General features: G+C 51.0%; 1 protein-coding gene across 1 annotated transcript; it reads left to right on the top strand.

The window, feature by feature from the left end:
* The first annotated feature begins 202 nt into the window (after positions 1-202).
* On the top strand, positions 203-1690 carry LOC135395901 (uncharacterized). Its single transcript, XM_064626988.1, has one exon. It carries the CDS (start codon positions 203-205, stop codon positions 1688-1690), a length of 1488 nt encoding a protein of 495 aa, XP_064483058.1.
* Positions 1691-1988: the final 298 nt, after the last annotated feature.

Here is a 1988-nt window from a genome sequence, read left to right as displayed (position 1 = left end):
GGCTGGGAAGACACGCTGCACATTCTGTTCGTCACAACAACATGGGACGGAGAATTGTGATTCTGACATTCCGTTAACGAAGAAAAAGGAGATTCTCAGAGCTGAGCGGAGGTGCTACCGATGCACTAAACTTAATCATCAATCCACGGAGTGCAAGAGCAGGTTGCGTTGCAGGAAATGCACAGGCCGACATTCAGCTTCAATGTGCGATCCAAGCTACGTGTCGAAAAAAGGATCGAAAGAAATTGACGGGGGTCAGGACTCTGTCACAATGCCAACGACGTCCGTTAGCCTACATTCAGCTGCTGACAATTCATGGAGGGCTACAGTTCTCCTTCAGACTGCGACGGCTATGCTGTCAGGAGAAATCTCTACGACACTTGCCAGAATCATGTTTGATAGCGGGAGCCAGCGGTCCTTCATATCAAGGAGGATGGCGAAGAAACTGGGGTGGAAGTATTTGGAGACCGAGGAGCTTACGGTTGAAGTGTTTGGAGGCCACCTCTCAGAACGGAGCTTCAGGAGAGTACGATTGTCAATGAGCAGTCGTAATGGAGAAGAGAGCTTCGAAATTGAAGCATTGGAAACCGACAGCATTTGCGAACAGATTCTTCCGATGATTGACAAAGATATACAAGGCAAGCTGAACGACAAGAATCTGGAGCCAGCTGATGTTATTCAGACCGATTCCAAAGAGATCGCAGTGCTCATAGGATCCGACTATTATTGGGGAGTCGTCAGCGGGAAGGTGGAAGACCTTGGCAAGGGACTGAGGGCCATCGAAACGTCCTTCGGCTGGTGTGTTCAGGGCCCCATCCCGACAGGCGGAAATGTTGTACACTGTAACAAGACGGTAGTGCTGCGGACGGTTACACAAGAGCGGCCACTGGAAGAGTTCGTGACAAAGTTGTGGGATTTGGACAGCCTGGGAATACGTAAGACAGAAAACGATGATACGAAGGATAACGACGTTGTAACGTCGTTAATGGAGACTGTGGTGAAGGTCGAAGATCGCTATCAAGTATGCCTACCGTGGAAAACGGAAGTGGATCTGGAGAGCAGCGAGGCCGTCGCCCGAAAGCGACTTCATCAACTCCTGAGGAAGCTTACACGTGACTCACAGCTCATGAACGAGTATGACAACGTCATACGGCAGCAGCTACGCAGCGGTATTGCGGAAGTGGCAAACCCACACCAATCATCGCAGGGCAGGACGTACTACATGCCCCATCAGGCGGTAATCAGAGAAGGCGCCAGCACGACACAGCTGCGGGTCGTATTTGATGGCCCGTCACACGATGCCAAAGCGAAGTCACTGAACGACAATTTGGAAAGTGGCCCCAACTTGATCTGTGACCTAGTGGCATTACTGCTGAACTTCAGGAAATATCGGGTGGCTATGGTCGCTGACATCGAGAAGGCCTTCTTACAGATTGGCATCACCGACGCTGACAGAGATGCACTACGTTTTCTGTGGCTGAAGGAAGCTCCGACACACGATCAACCTTTGCCAGACATCGAAACGTACAGAATGGCCAGGGTCCGTTTTGGAACCACGTCGAGCCCTTTTCTACTGGCAGCTACATTACAACAACACCTGCGAAGCCTGAAAGACGAATACTCCGTCACGTCTACGTTGCTCAGCGAGTCATTGTACGTTGACGACCTTCTAGTGGGAGCAGCAGATTAAGGAAGTGCCGAGAAGCTTTACCGAGAGACGAAGAGCATATTCCAAGCTGCTTCTATGAAGTTGCACAAAATGGGCGTCCAATAGTCCGACCATGAGGAACTTGTTCGAGGAGGAAGCAACAGCAGCGATGCCACAGGGTCAAGTGGCGGGTGTACTGAAAGTTCTTGGATTGCCTTGGGATCCGGCGACGGATAACCTGACATTCGCAGTGGATAGTGTCGGGCAGTTCTCCGAGCAACGTAAAGATACGCAACGTTTCGTATTACAGACGGCAGCAAGGCTGTATGGTCCAATGGGA

This window comes from Ornithodoros turicata, chromosome 5, assembly GCF_037126465.1.
Source record: "Ornithodoros turicata isolate Travis chromosome 5, ASM3712646v1, whole genome shotgun sequence".
Lineage (NCBI taxonomy): Eukaryota > Metazoa > Arthropoda > Arachnida > Ixodida > Argasidae > Ornithodoros > Ornithodoros turicata.
Note: the sequence above shows the minus strand (reverse complement) of the source record. Positions and strands in the feature narration are given on the sequence as shown.

Excerpts from the sequence above, each read along its gene's own strand:
- LOC135395901 (XM_064626988.1), top strand. The coding sequence starts at position 203 with ATGTGCGATCCAAGCTACGTGTCGAAAAAAGGATCGAAAGAAATTGAC.